Here is a 14615-nt window from a genome sequence, read left to right on the forward strand (position 1 = left end):
AGCTGCCTGGGAAAGGCAGGAGAAGGCTGCGAGGCGGCTCTCCCCCAGCCAGGTCAGCTGGTGCGCCAGCGGAACAGGTACCTTACGATTAGATTTTTTTTGTGAAATGCTAAACATCTGGAGCCCAGCGTTACAAGGCAGCCTTTGTGCAGCTGGTAAATTATCTGCAATAAAACAGCACTTGTTTCTGAGAGCTTCAAGGAGAGGGGGAGGGAAAGAGAGAGGGAGGGAAACCACCCCCGCCGGAGGAGGAACCGCGGCCACTTCTCCGCTCTCACCAGGGTTTTCCACGCTCACCGGGGTTTGCCACGCCGTGCGAGGTGCGGGCAGCTCGCTGCAGCCGCAGCCAAGACCTTGCCGAGACCTCTCTGCACTTTAACCCTGCGAAAGGAGCAGCTCCCACCCCGCTCGGCGCGGGGGATTTTGCTGGATCACACTCAGGGTGTCCGATTCCAGCACGGGCCGGGAGCCCGGCTCCTGCGGCACAGCTCTGCGGGAGAAACGAGCCCACGCAGCTCCCTGCACAGCCAACCCTAAAACAGCGACCTGAAAGGTCTTCGGAGAACTAGTGGCGCTTCTCCGAGTGCAGTGCTTTATCACCCCCTGAACGCCCCGCTGAGAACCGGGGGGATCGGAGGGCTGCAGTGGTGTCAGCAAGATTTGCCCCGAATCCTGGGTGGGAGACGGGAGAGGTTCGGGGAGATGCTTCGGGAGCAGGGCTTCACCTCTCTGTGCGGGGCAGAGCAAACAACTGACGCCAGGAAAAAAATGACAGGCTGCAAAAGCATCTCCACAGGCACCGCTGAGCGCATCCTACCCCCCTGCACCGTATGCAGCACGGTAAAGATCAGGCTCCTCGTGGCAGTGCTGAGCACTTTCCCCTGGTATTGCTATGAAAGACCCCAGAGCTCCTGGGCACAGCGCAGCCCCCCGGCCGGCCCCCCCAGCAGGACTGGGCAGTGCCCCCCAAGCAGGTCTCCAGCCCGGCTCCCAAGGGACCTGCTGGGGAAGGTGCTGAGCTGGTGCTCCGAGAGGGGAACAGCCTCGGAGCTCGGCTGCCCCGGTTCTTGCACCTTTTTCCAGCCCTTCGGAGCCGGGGGACCCCGCATCTCCTTACGCACGGAGCCCGGAGAAGGCTCCCGCTCCCACTCGCAGCTCGCCAAGGCAGATTGCAGCGCTGCGCCTTATCGGCTTGTCATCTTGTCTAAACACAGCGTGCCTAACGCTGTAAACGAAGAGGCAGCTAAGTTCAGGAATTTTGCATCTTTCCTTGGAAAGCCGCCGCCGCTGCTCCTCCCAGGTCACGCTCGCGGAGGTGCAGCGGGCAGGGAGGATCCTGAGCCACCTCGGCGGCGATGCTGGGCCGGGGCAAAGGGCTCGGGGCAGAAGTTCAAAGCCCCGACCTCCTCCCAGGAGCAAGGCAGCAAAGCTGACAACCGCAGCAGCCCTGCTCCGCTTCCTTCTGGAGTCACAGAGGGTTACGAGCCACCACGCTGGCACGGAGCTGGGCTCCGCTCACCTCTGCGAAGAGCAGCAGGGAAAAAGATTTGCGCAGGGAAGAAAAAAAAATCCCCTTCACTCAGCAGCCTCTTCTGCGGCTCTGCAAGGAGCGAGGCCAAGGACGGCGTCAGAGGCAACGAAACCCCTCGGGGGGTGGGAGCCAGGGTCCGGTTAAAGGAGCGAAGCTCACCAGGCCTGAGCATCACTTGGGGCTTCCAGCTGCCAGGGTGGCCGAGTCCCCAGGTGCCCCGGGAAGCCCGACCCGGAGCTGGGAAGCGGGGAGGAGGCAAAAATCCCCCGTGGCTCCTCGGCTCCCTCCCACCCACCAGCGCTGCCTTCGCACAGCAATTACAGAGGCCCCCCCCGGGGCTTTCACACCCAGTCACCTGGGCCTCCTTGTTCTAAACAACTTAATTTGTTTAATGACTCGGGAGGCCCTCTGGGGCTCCCTTGTTGTCTGGATGTGTTTCCCTGGTCTCGGAAGGGTTTTTGCACAGCGGCACAGCCACCACCACCCAGGAACAGAGGACAACGAGGGGCTGCCGTGAAACCCGTGCCGAGAGCCCCACATCTCCCCACGGTGCCAGGCTCTGACCCCCCGGGGCAATCCAGCCCCTTCGTATTGAGGCTGTCCCAGGGGAAAGACCCCCATCCCCACGGAGGGTCCATCTATCCATCCATCCATCCGTCTGTCTGTCTGTCCATCCGTCCACCAGGCCCCCACCAGCACCTCCCTCCTTTGTTCCCCAGCACGCGCTTTTCCCTATGAGCTAATCTTCCCTTGGCTCTCAGAGGTAATTTTATGGCAGGGAAATTAGTCTGCAGCAAAAGGGAAGCGGATCCAGGCCATTCTCTCCCGTAATATTTTCGTACGGGTTTTGGAGCGGTGGTTTGGTTTTCTGCTTCAGGCGCAGCATAAGGATTGTACGAGACGGGATGGGGAGAGAGCGTGTGTCAGGCTCTGTAATAGTTTCATTGTTCGTGTAAGAACACGAGAATGCAATAGGCCGAGAGAGATTTAAGCAATTCCCACATGCAAACCAGCTCTGGACACAAAAGCTTTTTAGTTATCATCAGCGTTTTGTAAGATGATATTAAAATAACCCCCCGGGCTCAGTTCCCTGCTCTCAAGAACCCCCTCACAGGATTGTAAAGCACAGAAACGTGGCCCAGAAATCTTAACCAAGGACATCCTGAGAGCCTGACGAATAGCCTCTCCCTGTCCTTGCCCAGATGGCTTTCCCTCTGTGCTATAAAAGCCTTGAGTTAAGGGAAGAGGCGCTAAGGACGGAGCGGTGCCACACGCAGATCCCACACCGCCCCATTTTCTCTCTTTCTCCATCAAGAACAACCCGCCGGGCAGGAGACTTTGCAACAGAGACGGTCTCGGACCGATGTCACTTTACCCTAATTTCGCTCTCTGACCCCTCAGACACCGCACACCGGCGTGCAGGGAGCGGGTGGCAGCGGGACCCGTTCCCACCCGGCCACCCCGTGCTGCTGGCCTGCTGCCGTGAGGAGTTTTAGCAACGCCAGCAGGTAAAGGCATCCAGGGAAATATTCGAGAGCTACAGCCCGGCATGGACTCAGGGCATAGTTTTTCTCGGGCTGGTTGACCATGCAAGACTAAATACACACGCTTAGAGTGCAGCACCACATACCTAAAAGGGAGGCGGGCATTAGCTCAGCAAACCCCAGCCGGAACCCGATGACCCCAGAATATCTGCCCTAGGAAAAGGGCAGCCTGAGACCTAAATTCTCTTCTTCGCTCTGGTCTCCCTGAAACAAGCTCGTTCCCGAGGCTCAGGGGTCTGTGATGGGTGGGCTGAAGCAAGGCAATGCTGCACGGATGGGCCAGAGATGGGTTTGGGGCGCCCGAGCAAGCTCGAAGCAGGAAGACAAACCCTGCGCTCGCTCCGGAGTTTGGAGACGGGAGCCTGCGTGTGTGCGCGCAGGAGAGAGTCTCACTTTTAATTGCAGCCTCGCTGCCAAGTTCAACAAAGTCTGCACACAAAGAATAGAAGTCATTTTGTTGGAAGGTTTGAATTGTTTCTTTCCTAAGGGGAGGGGAGGGAGGTGAAATCCACTCCTTTATAAGCAATGACTCAGGTGCTGCGATCTACCCCGGGCGCGCATCTTGCAAGCCCGAGTAATGCTTTGTGCCGTGTTTTGTTTTACGGCATGGGCCCTAATAATGGGATTATTGTTCGCTTGCGTGCAAAGCCCTTGCTTGGGGTTTGCCGTCCCCGCCCAGCCCTGCAAACCGCAGCCGCCTTCGGTTCACCTTCACCTTCCCCAGCGCCCGGCGAGCGCCTGGTGCCCACGCGGGGGCCGCCCCCCGCCGCCCCGTGCACCATTCCTGCGCCCTGACTCAGCGCGAGCTGGACCCGAGCGGCGTCCCGTTGGGGCGAGCCGTGCTTCCCCTGCTCCGCCTGCAAAACCCTCGCCGAGCAGCAGGAAGAACAGTGACCGAGGCCATCCTGCGTTCCCCGCTGCTTTTTTGGTTGTGCATCACTGGGGAAAGCCCCCTGGGGTGCTGGGAGCAGCAGGGAGCAAAGGGGGGGATTTCTCTGAGCAGAGCCCAGCGCCTTCTCCTCGCACCCCAGCTCCAGGCAGGACGGAGCAGCCCCGAACCAAGGGGACAAGTCCAACACACAGCCTCTGGACCAGCCACACCAAACCCAAGCTAAAGCCACGGATTTCCCAGCCGGTCCGCGCTGCTGCAGGACAAACGGCCTCCAGGGTGGTTTGGCACATCCCCGAGCGCGCAAAACAGCTGCGTTGCGTTACACTCGCAGCCCCAACCAACCCCCTCTCAAAGCCCTAATCCCGAGACAACCACGTGTAGCCCCGCACACCTGAGCGCCCGGCAGCCTCTCCGTGCCCCACTCACGAGCACAAGGCGGCGATTGTCTCGGGGCAGGGCTGGTGTTTGCAGAGGAGTTCCCCAAGAACTCGTACGCCGTCTCCTTGCAAGTCATTCACCGGCGTTATTGCACAACGCGCGGCAGCCACCCCGCAGCCCCGTGTCTGTTTGGTTCAGCCTCTGGAAGAAAAAAACAAACACGAAAAGCAGCAAAAGACACCCGCGGCAGCGCTGCCGTGCTTTTTCTGCAGCAATGCAGCTTGGCGAAGGTCTCCGAGCAGCAGCTCCACAACATGTGCTTGCACCCGCACCTTCCTGATGCTCTGAGCCCCACCTGCCGCCAAACGCACCCACCTGGGGGGCTGTGAAGATTTGGGGATTTCTGCGTTCTTAGCTAAACGGTTGGGTTGCTCACCTTCATCAGCAGTTTGCAAAACCCCAAAACACACATAAAACCTCCAGCAAGCAGGCCACAGACTTCCACGAGGTATTTCTAAACCCAAAGGCGAGAGGACATACACGTGCTATTCGGGAACGCATCTTTGGCTTTGCCTTTTGGGGTTTGAGGCTTCTGGATGGAGCGGGTGTCACACTTCGGGTTTTTCTCCAGCCAGAGCAAAAAGCCATTACTGCTCTGAGATAAACCCCAAGGATCTCAGGTTTTTGTAGCGAGGCTTTACTGAAGAAGCAGTGAGATTCTCTCACTGCTCGAAACCCAGGGAGGGGAGCAGCCGGCAGCAAACCTCCACCCCCGCACTCGCTGCTGCCTTGCCAAGCATGCCCCCGGGGCCGGGCTCGTGGTGCTGAACTCGGAGCAGAGGCTCGGTGCTGAACCCCAGCCTCCCGAAACGAGGCTTGCTTGGAGCCGTGGTTCCTCCCCAGTACACAGAGCCCTGACACAGTGTCACAGCCCCCAGCCCAGCGTTGCACCCTCCTGGGTCAGAGCCTGATGCAAAGCGTCCAGAGCCTGGGCTGGCAGCTGGCAAAGTCACCCCGGGGCACAGCCCTGAGTGGCAGTGGCAGGGCTCAGCTGTAGGAACAGCAAGAAATTCAACCGCTGAGGTTGTTTAGGGCGGGCTGAGGTTGTTTAGGGCAGGCTGAGGTTGTTTAGGGCAGGCTTTGCCTTTGCCGGGTACTGCAGACAAAGCCCCGGGGCTCTGTTCTTCCACTTTGGTGCCCTGGCTGCTCCGAGCGACACCTCGACTGTCCTGGAGCAAAGGAATGGAAAGAGAGAAAAAAACCCCAACGTGCCCAACACAGTACATGAGCTGAAGTCGCTTGGAGTGCGATGTTTTTACCTCCATTTCACAAGACAGGAGGCAGAGACGTGGGACATTTACCGAAGGATGGGGAGGGACCCCCGCTGCCCTCCATCCCCAGACACACAACAACCACCAGGCTGCTGCCAGCCCCGGTGAGCCCCCGGCATCCCTCCCCTGCCCCCGACCAGGGCACAGCTTTCCCCTCTTTCCCCCCAGCCCGGTGCCCGTGGCAGAGCTGCTCCTGCTGCCGCAGCCCCGGCTCCTCTCCGTGCCGTGCGGCTCCTGGCCGCGCGCTTATATTGCATTTGCTCCCAGCTCCACCTCGCCATTGACAGCTATTGTTTCCACGTGTAAATTCCAGGGCTGGCCCCCGGCCAGCTTTTCAGCCGCCAGTGAGAAGCAGATATATAATTTCATTCCCCTCCGGGGTACAAACAGAAAAGAAGGGATTTTCATCTGTGTTTTCTGCATCGCCCTCCTGCCCTCCCCGCTCGCTTCCTTCGGGTCCAATGTACATAATTACCTCGGCTGGCTACATCTAAGCGGGATTAAATGCATTACGCGATATTATCTCCCAGCAATCTGATTACGAGGCTGCCTTTAAACGCATAATGTGTTTTTCGTACCGACTTACACCACACGCCAAAAAATCAAATAAGAAAACGCGGCTTGCAAACCGTCCGCGAGAAATCCCCGCCCGTGGACGCCCACGAGGCTTTCGAGCCTCCCGGGAAGGCTTTTTGGGCTGAATGCGGCGGGCTGGAGCCTTCCAAAGACATCGAGTGGCCGGGGTGAGGTGGGCAGCAGTGGCGATGGCGATTCCCACGGGAGCCTGGCCCCGCTGCCCGGCTCACCTGCGGCTCCGGGGACAAAGGGCCATTGTCCCCAAACCGCCTCCGCGCCCGACCTTGGGCAAGTGCTCCCGTCCCCGTGCCCGCTGCTCCTCCACTGAGGACCCGGCGGCCACAGCTATTTTTAACAGGAAGAGCCCCAACACACTCCTTTTTTTTTTTTTCTTACGGGATTTTTTGCGGTCGGGTTTTTTTCTGAGTCATAAAGCACCAACCGGGGTCGGGAGCTGGGGCTGGGCTGAGCCGGCCGGTCTGCTGCAAAACCCCAGCGAAACACACCCATGGGTGCCTGGATGAGGCACGGCAAAGGTGCCTTTCTTCATCTTTTTCTTCTTATTTCCCTTCCCCATGCTTGCCTTCTGGTTGAGAAGCAGGACCTTTGACAAGCCAAGAATCATCAAAGAAGAAATGAAAAGAAAAGCAGCAGAACAGAGGGAGGAGAAGACAAAGTACGGATTTACTGCATTGAAATAAATCAGTGCAAACTCGGAATTTCCCATTTATTGAAACCAATCACAGTTAAAAGGTCAAAGCCATTGGCAAACAGTAGTTTTGTATCATCCAGAGTGACATACAAATGAAGTACAAATGAAATCCGACCGAAACAACGAACTGAACAAAAACGCATGGCTCTAACCGAGTTTACTCGAGCCTCTTCCCCCGGCTGCCCTCGTGCAGCCTTTCCAGCAGGACCCGCGCTGGCCGGCACCCCCTGTGCCCACAGGTACGGCCGCCGAGGGGCTGAGATGCAAGCAGCAGCCCAGCGATCCAGTTATCCTGCTGAAGAATCTCATTAACCCCTTTTTCCTGAAAAATGAAGCAGCCTTGGCGGAGGGCGAGGCGTGCTTTACACCGCCCCACTCCTGCATTTCGCTCTCTACGTGAGCGTGAAAGGGGTTCATCCGTGGCATGGCACGGGGAGGGGACAGGAGATGCTCCAAAGGAAGACGACGAAGAGGCAGACACTTTCAGTGCGTGTTTCTGGCTCTTCGGGCTGGGTAATTAACTCCTGCTGACGAGCTATCGCATCCCGATGCCGCTCGGGAGGAGGAGAGTTTCTGGCACTCTCGGGTCCTCGGTGAGGTTAACGCAGCACCGAGCTGGGCAGAGGGGGCTGAAGAGCCCCCAGGGTCACCTCTGGGAGCAGCCCGCCCTGACTCCTGCAGGAGATCACTGGGGAGCTACCGACGATTTGAAACAGCAGCCAGAAAGGAGCAGTTGTCAGTAATGCCCCACAGCCGTGGGCCCGCGTGGCGATGCGTCCTGCGGTACAACCACGGAGCACAGCACCGACAACGGGGAACCACACCTTGCCTCCTCACAGAGTGCATGCTAGAAAACACAAACATTCTTCTCTCCTTTTTTCCTTTTTTTTTTTTTTTCCCCCAGAAAACCCTCTGGGTATCGGACAAGCCACAATGCACTGGAACAAAGCCCTGCTTAGGAAATAACTTTAGGAAAAAAACAGTATTTTCCTCTTGCAGAGATACCAAGAAAATTCATTTTTTATTTGCTTGGACTATTTGCATCCATCAAAACAACTAAAGCCCTAAAACACTGCCCAGGACCAGCGGGATATATCAGACCTGCTGTCCCACAGGGTGCTGCACGTGTTATCCTAGCCCTAATTCTTCCACCTGCCTTCCAGAACCAGGGGTGGAAATTGAGTTTACTTCATTCAGATGCCTTGGGACGTAACTGCAGAGCAGCTTAAGCATGCAACAGTGAATTCCTGACCTTCTACAGAACAAGGATGATCAAAACCGACCTGACTCAGAGAAACCACCCCAGAACTGAAGGAAAAGCAAAGCGGGACCTGCAGCCCGGCCGATGCATCTCAGCCCTCTAGGGGAAACAGAAAATCTGGTGGCGAAAGGAAAGCAGGACCCGCACCGAACCACCCGCGTTTGTGCTTTGAAAACCATCGACGTGATGTTGGGGGGAGCAGATAGACCAAATCATAGGGAATTAACACCAAACCAGATCCCAAAAAAAAAAAAATAATCATCATCATGTACAAAAAGAAGTCTAGAGGATAACGCGCGTCCAGTCCCACATGCCACCACGGCCGCTGGTGAGAAGCCTTCCCGCGGGGAGCAGCGAGCTGCCCTACCCGAGGCCGACGTCCAGGGACATCATCACCACGAAGCCGAGCACGGAGGTCCAGGAAGCCAGCTTCCCGTTGCCGCTGCAGGGAGAAAACGAAGGCGTGAGCTCCCGGGAGCTGTGGGGTGCTTGCAGGGTGGGTAAAGCACAGCTCTGACCCTCGTTGGGGAAGGGAAGGGATCTTCCAGAGCCCTCGGTACTTCCCCGTGCCGGCCGGGGGCTCACCTGGTCTGTGCCTCGGGGATGATATCGTCCATGACCACGTAGACCATTGCTCCGGCCGCAAAGCCCAGGGCGTAGGGGAGGAGAGGCTCTGCCACCACCACGGCGAAGGCACCGAAGACGCCAGCCAAGGGCTCCACCATGCCGCTCAGCTGCCCGTACCTGCAAGGCAACGAGCCTGAAAGGCGCCGGGCACCCCGGGAAGCCCCCGCGCAGGCACAGAGGGGCTGCGGCGTGGGGCACGGCGTCCTCCCCGGTGCCACCGGGTCCTGGAGGAGGTCGGACACCAGGCCAAGGTGCAGAGCAGCGCCGCTGCACCGCACAGAACAAGCCACCTGGGTCACTCTCGACAGGTGACGAAGCTGATTTTTCCGGGACGGGAATTAAGACACGATCCGGTTCCTTCCCCCCAAAACATCTCTGTGGGGTTTGGGGATCCAGGTCGCGGGCACGGATGGGTCAGCAAAGGAAATATTTGCAACCAGCACAGCTCAGAGGACACCCGGCCACAGCCTCGCCGCTCTCCCCCCTCGTTTTCTTTCCTTCTGGGGCTGTTTTAACGAACAAAGCTCCCCAAGACCATGGGAGCTCCCTTCCAGCAGCAGCCCTGGTGCAAGTCCCAGCACTGGCTGCGCTGACCGAAATGGAGGTGGGTGGGAGGAAATGAAAACAAAGCTCGGAGGGAGCAGGCTGCAAGCCCCCCCTGCCCTCCCATCCATCACCCGGCCGAGCACACGTGCACGGGCAGGAACGCGGCCCTGCGCCTGCAGAGTTCATGCCCTCGGCTTTTTCACCTCGGGGAAAAGGAGGAAAACAAAGTAGGTTTGAAATGCGGCCCAGAGCGAAGCGAGAGAAAAACCAAACCAAAACAAAACCAAAAAAGAAAAAAGACTTTTCGGGGGCAGGATCTGGGAGCTAACCGCAGGCACTGATCAGCCGGCTGAGCTGGGCTGGAGCAAACCACGGGGGCTGGGGCGAGCTGGGGGCGAGCTGGGGGCTCGGGGCTGAGCTCGGGGGCTCCGGGCAGCACCCCCTGCTCTCCTCCCAGGCTGCTGGCAGGTCTGGAGCACAACATCAGCCCCGGTAAAAACTCTCCACGTCGAGCATCTGCCCCACAAAGACCGTGGGAAGCAGCTCTCGGCCGACACGAGCCCATCCCGAGGGCACCCCCCGGCACCCGCTCAGGGGAGCTGCTGGTGAGGGTGCTGGTTCCTGCGGGCTGGGAGCAGCTCTGCTTACCAGAACGCCTTCCACGTCGAAAATCCCGCGCCGCGTAAAGGCAGGCTGACAGCAAGGCCTTCCGGGAAGTTCTGGATGCCGATCCCAATCGCCAGGTTCCTGCCAAAAAAAAAAAAAAACAAGAGCACGCGTAGGTACCCGCGGCTACGTCGGGTGGAAACGACGGGCTGGGGACTGGAAAAAGAGCGATGCTGTTAAAGACGTGCCTTTTTAATGGAAGCACAGCTGGCCCTGGGGCTACTCGCGCGAATATTTAACGTGAACACAGCAACGCACAGGGCCGACCCTGGCTACGGAGCAGCTCAAGAGGGCGGACCGCTGAAATAAGGTGTGCTCTCCCAGCGATGCTGGAGGGCTTGGGGCCAGCAGAGAGGCACCCCAACGGCAGCCAGACCCAAACACAGCTGGGAGAGGGAGAGGGGAGAGGCCTGTCCGTCCGTAAAGTGATCCAGGCTGCTGCCAGGACCATTTCTCAAGGCACAAAAGATAAAAAGCCCGATAAAGGGGGTTACACAGGAAGGCACGGTAAACTTGAACCGCTCCAATTAGAGCCCCACGTCCCCAGAGGCAGAAAACACGGGTCTTTTAGAGTTGAAAACTCAAGGGCAGCCAGGAGAGGTTTGGATGTTCGAGGGCAGAGAGCTGGGTGAGGTTTCTCCCCGCTCTCCGTCTCCCTGCAGTTCTCAGCCCCTGCGTTCAGCTGTTTGCCGGCAGCCTCCAGCTCCAGAGCACCCTGTGCCACCCCGCAGGGTCCCTTCCAGCTCAGTGCAAGTGTCTGATTTGGGGCGAAAATAAAAGAAATCGAGGTATGGGCTTTCCCTTCGTCGTTCAAGGAACGAAAGCGTGGCAAGCACCAAAACCATCCGGGCTCATCCTTTACAGCAACGTCTCCCCCGGGCTGAGCTAGCGAGGAGCTAAGGAAAACCTTTTCCATGGCTGGGGCGCGTGGCGTGCCGTGGATTTGTCCCTGGTCCCTGGGGACACCGAACTCGACCACCCCGGGGGGCTCGGGCTGGCGGCCTCAAGGAGCCCCCAGCCCCTACCCGGCCCCAGCGGCGCTGTGCGAAGTCGGCGATTCCTTGGCCAGCGGCTGAGAGCTCCCTTTGCTGCCTCAAACACTTGTTTCCTATTAGTAAAATAAGACTGGTGAGAAAAGGCTCTCCGGGTTGTTTAAACTTCTACCACGGTTTACAGAAGAGGGGAGGGGAAGGGGGGAGAGGCTGTGGGTTTCCCTAACCAGGACAGGCTATTACAATCAAAAACATTATTCAAGGCAAAGAGAGAGAGAACGGAGGGGGGAAAAACATCCCTTTTAGAAAACACTGGAGCCGCTGTCTGTGTGCTGGTGGTTTTTTTTTTTTTTTCCTCCCTCCCTCGCCTTCACACAAAGCAGCTATTACTAGCCCCAACCACAACAAATTAATGGGGTGGGAGAGGGAAGTGTGAACGGAGGGGTCTGTACGGGAAGCGGCGGCGAGCTCCCCCCTCGCTGACCCCTTGCCGCGGGGCTGCCCGGGCAGAGAGGCGGCCCCGAGGGGCACGAGGGAGGGAATTTAAGCCAGGGAGAGACCCAGCAGGAGAAACCCAGACGGGTGGGCTTGCCCCTGCCCTCCTCCTCCCCTCTGTCCCACTCACGCCCCTGGCGAACCCATCGGGGCTCCCTAAAAGCAGGGGCCAGCCCCGGCCCACGGCAGCGCCGATGCCCAGGGTATCTGGGGTGTCCTGGGGGAGCAGGCTCAGGGGGCACGGGCTCTCCTGCCCAGGGGAGGTAGAGCTGCCGGCAGGGAGGAAGGCTCGGGGAGAGAGGTGCTGCACCCACGGGGAGCGATGGTCACGCACCACGGGTGCTCCAACCCCAGCAGGGACACGCCAGGGCCAGGCCACCCAATTCCACCACCCCTCGGTGGGAAGCAGCCACGTGTCCCCTGCTCCAGGCGAGGTTTTAACCCGTTTTCCCAAGGAACATGGGTTTTCCCGAGGAACACGGGTGCAAAAACCCAAGCAACACGGGCGCAGGCATCGTGCCACGTGGGTGCCAGCCGTCGGGCGCAGACACAGCTCAAGCGTGCGGCACCGCAGGAGGCAAAGGCCACCGGAGCCCCAGCACCTTGCCTTGGGACACCCACGGGGGAGAGAGGACCTTCTGGGCTCAGCTTCAGGGTGACACTGTCCCCACGTCACCTGAAGGCATCTAGTCCCTCTGAAGGCTCACCCAACCCTCGCTCCCCACGCGCTGCAGCCCCTCGTTCCTCCAGCGCTTCCTACCGCCGCAGCTCTGCCTGAACACTCGGATTTTAGGGCCTCCCGAGCCTTTCCCAGAGACGCTAATCCCATCAGGATGAGAAGGGCTCCGTGACAACACGGGGGCCAGGAACACACAAACCTTCCTATTTGCTTTGCCTCGGTTCGCTGCACCAAGGGCACCTCCGCTCGCCGCTCCGGGGCCACCTCTGTTTGCCCAGCGCGGCGGCGCGGAGATGTCCGGGTGCTCAGGCAAAGAGACCGAGCTCTGATGCCCCAGCCGCGAACAAAAACCATCCCAGGAGACATTCCTCTGGCCCTCGGCCGCCGATCCGCACACACCTCACACCTCGGCAGCTCCCGTGTCGAGCTGCCGGCTACGCGGTTGGGAAGAAAGCAAGCGAGTCGCATAAAGCTGCATTGTGCGCGAGGAAAACAAAGGCGTCCTTATTACGGAAATAGGTGGGGATTCTTGGAAGGCTTCCCCCTGCTGCAAAGAAACACATTGTAAAACAGATGCACAAAGACAGCCTGCAGCAGGCGGGCCGGGGGCCGTGCCCCTGGGTGCCCACGGGCAGCGGGACGCAGAGGAGGTGGCACGGAGACGAGATGCTTCAGCCCAGGGGACAGGCATGAAACGTTTAGAGACGTCAGGGTCCCTAAAGCGAGGAAGGGGGGGAACAACCAGTACTGGGGTGCGTGAAGCTGACCCTGTCCTGTCCAATGGGCCGCCCATGTCCAGCTAAAAGACATCTTGCAGACGGGAGGATAACCTTCAACGTACAAAGTGCATTGACCTGGAGAGAGAGGAAACCACACCGGACCCTGGCGATGCGCGTGCTCCTTCAGCCACCAGCGCCCCGGCCAATGCAGGGAAGTCACTTGGGTGTCTCTGCCACTTAGGGAACAAGGGCCTCAGGTGTCCTTCAAAGGGGCAAGGACCCAGGAGCCAACACACACCGCAAACGCTCCCTTTCCCAGCAGCTCTGCCCCAGGTTCCCCACCTGTGAAACGGGGCGAGCCCAGCGCCGTGCCCCCTGCCCCCTCCACCCGGGAGCAGGCGCACCACCGCTGGTCCCACGCACACCTCACACCTCTGCAGCTGCTGGCAGAGCCCAGTGCCGTCATTTTAAGGAAGAAAAGGTAAAATCTCGGGCACCCGGCCGAGCGCCGCCGAGGCCCAGCTCCTCGTGGCAGGAGGGGAGCACCCGCGCCCCCCGGGGACGTACCCCCGCTCGCTGCCAAGCGCCGCGGCACCACGCTGGGAGGCTCCGAGTTCACTTTCAAAAAAAAAAAAAAAAAAGTTGGCATCTCTGCATATTTGCAAGGTCAAGGCACAGAAAGCCTTCTATAAGCCTAAACCCTTGTTTTCAAGGGCCTATTCTTTTACAAACTGATTATGAAAGCAGGCTACATATTCTTAACAAGCCCCTTTTCACTCCGGCTTTCAATTCCCTCCAGTGTATAATGTGCATGTGTATTCTTGCATGGCAGGCCCTTACATACTGTTTTGATTGTTATCGTCCTGCCATGAAAGGGCCGATTGTTTTGGGTTCCCGAGATTACATCACGGCTTCCCACTCGGGCTGCCCGTGTCGAGGTGTTTGATCAGGGCTCGCAGGTGGGAAGGAGCCCTGCGGTGAGCGCGGGGCCCTGAGCGTTTCCCCATACCTGCCCTACCTGTTAAGCACAGCTGCCTCGGCACGCAAGCTCTGCCTCGGCTTTACTGGCGCCTCTCACGCGAGGCAGGGATGCGGCGCTCAGCCCGTCCGTCCCCGGCCGCGATGCGGCGGGCGAGCCCATCTGACGACGTCGGGAGCCCAGGAGCCCTGAGCCGTCCTCCTGGCCAGCAAGGGGACGGCGGGGCCGGCAGCCGCCGAGGGGTTCGCCTGTTGTGCAGAGATACGGGCAGGTGGGAAATTATACACTGGAGTGAAAGCCACCCCCAAAAAAATAGGTGCCCTGTTGTTATGTTGGAAGTCATCAGCAGAGCTCTCAGCCAGCCTCTGCGAGGAGCCTCCCGAAGGGCACCAAGGACGGGCAGCGAAGCTGAAAGGAAGCAAAGGGAAGGGAGAAGTGGCAGGGAATAATTTGGGGCACAAAGCAGTGCAAGAGGCGCAGAGCTCGAGGCAGGGAAGGGCAGGACGGGCGCACGGATGAACATCTCAAACCGAGACCACAAAAGCACAAGAAAACAGGCCCGATTTTGACAGGTTACAGAGGTTTTGTGCAAGCCACTCTGCCGGCTTGCTGGTGGGAGCAGAAAAGCTCGTTTTGGGTCTCTGCTGGTGCCGTGCTCTGCTCCGACACCCACGGGGCTCCCGGGGC

The 14615-nt window shown here is 59.1% G+C and overlaps 1 protein-coding gene across 6 annotated transcripts in view; it reads right to left on the reverse strand.

The window, feature by feature from the left end:
* Nucleotides 1–6965: 6965 nt before the first annotated feature.
* The window catches only part of SLC39A11 (solute carrier family 39 member 11), an 88216-nt gene continuing 80566 nt past the window's right edge, over nucleotides 6966–14615 (reverse strand). For all 6 annotated transcript variants that reach the window (XM_083805051.1, XM_083805050.1, XM_083805052.1 and 3 more), the window contains 3 exons: nucleotides 10047–10145; nucleotides 8811–8969; nucleotides 6966–8667 (listed from right to left, as the gene is read on the reverse strand). In XM_083805051.1, the coding sequence (XP_083661177.1) occupies nucleotides 8589–8667; nucleotides 8811–8969; nucleotides 10047–10145 (337 nt within the window). In that variant the 3' untranslated portion in view covers nucleotides 6966–8588. The remainder of the gene's footprint in view (nucleotides 8668–8810; nucleotides 8970–10046; nucleotides 10146–14615) is intronic.

The sequence above is a fragment of the Anser anser genome (genome assembly GCF_964211835.1).
Source record: "Anser anser genome assembly, chromosome: 19".
In the NCBI taxonomy this organism is placed as follows: Eukaryota; Metazoa; Chordata; class Aves; order Anseriformes; family Anatidae; genus Anser; species Anser anser.